This window comes from Otolemur garnettii, unplaced genomic scaffold (assembly GCF_000181295.1).
Source record: "Otolemur garnettii isolate 467f Iridium unplaced genomic scaffold, OtoGar3 scaffold00001, whole genome shotgun sequence".
Lineage (NCBI taxonomy): Eukaryota > Metazoa > Chordata > Mammalia > Primates > Galagidae > Otolemur > Otolemur garnettii.
The window spans coordinates 59,995,560-59,996,126 of NW_003852396.1; the positions used below are offsets into that span (position 1 = coordinate 59,995,560).

At 37.7% G+C, this 567-nt stretch overlaps 1 protein-coding gene across 1 annotated transcript in view; it reads right to left on the reverse strand.

Annotated features, from left to right (window-relative positions):
- CSTF3 (cleavage stimulation factor subunit 3) overlaps positions 1-567 on the reverse strand; it is an 85,735-nt gene that overhangs the window by 15,455 nt on the left and 69,713 nt on the right. Inside the window, exon 12 of the mRNA XM_003781213.2 lies at positions 325-441. Within this exon, the coding sequence (XP_003781261.1) occupies positions 325-441 (117 nt within the window). The remainder of the gene's footprint in view (positions 1-324; positions 442-567) is intronic.

Genomic DNA, 567 nt, shown 5'->3' on the forward strand with positions numbered 1-567 from the left:
CCACAACGCCCGGCTATTTTTTGGTTGCAGCCATCATCGTTGTTTGGTGGGTCCGGGCTGGGGATTCGAACCCGCCACCTTAGGTGTACGTGGCTGGCGCCTTAGCCGGTTGAGCTAAGCCAGAATCCAGAAGTTATACGTCCTGCCCCTACAATGGCACCTACTTTGAGCACAGATATGAGCTAAGGACTAATAACTTTGTTCATTCTGTATTATCTCTGTCTGTCCAAAAGCAATTTGCCTGGCAAAGAAGCTGCCAGAAAAAAAAAATTCAGTTGTGTAGTAATTCTTGTATTAAAAGAAAGTTTTAAACATTTTACTTACTTCTTCATAATCCGCGTATGCAAAATAAAGAAGCATATTTTTCTTCAATAAAGTGCTTATGGCTCTTTCATATATATTAGCAGCTTCATCACTAAATAATTTGGCATTATTCATATCCTAGAAGAAAAAAACTCATCCTCAATAATTTTAATAACGTTGAAAGACAATAAAATTAATAAAATTGCATCTACTTTACTTATATGTACCTCAGCAAACACACTTACATGTGGGTGTACACACACA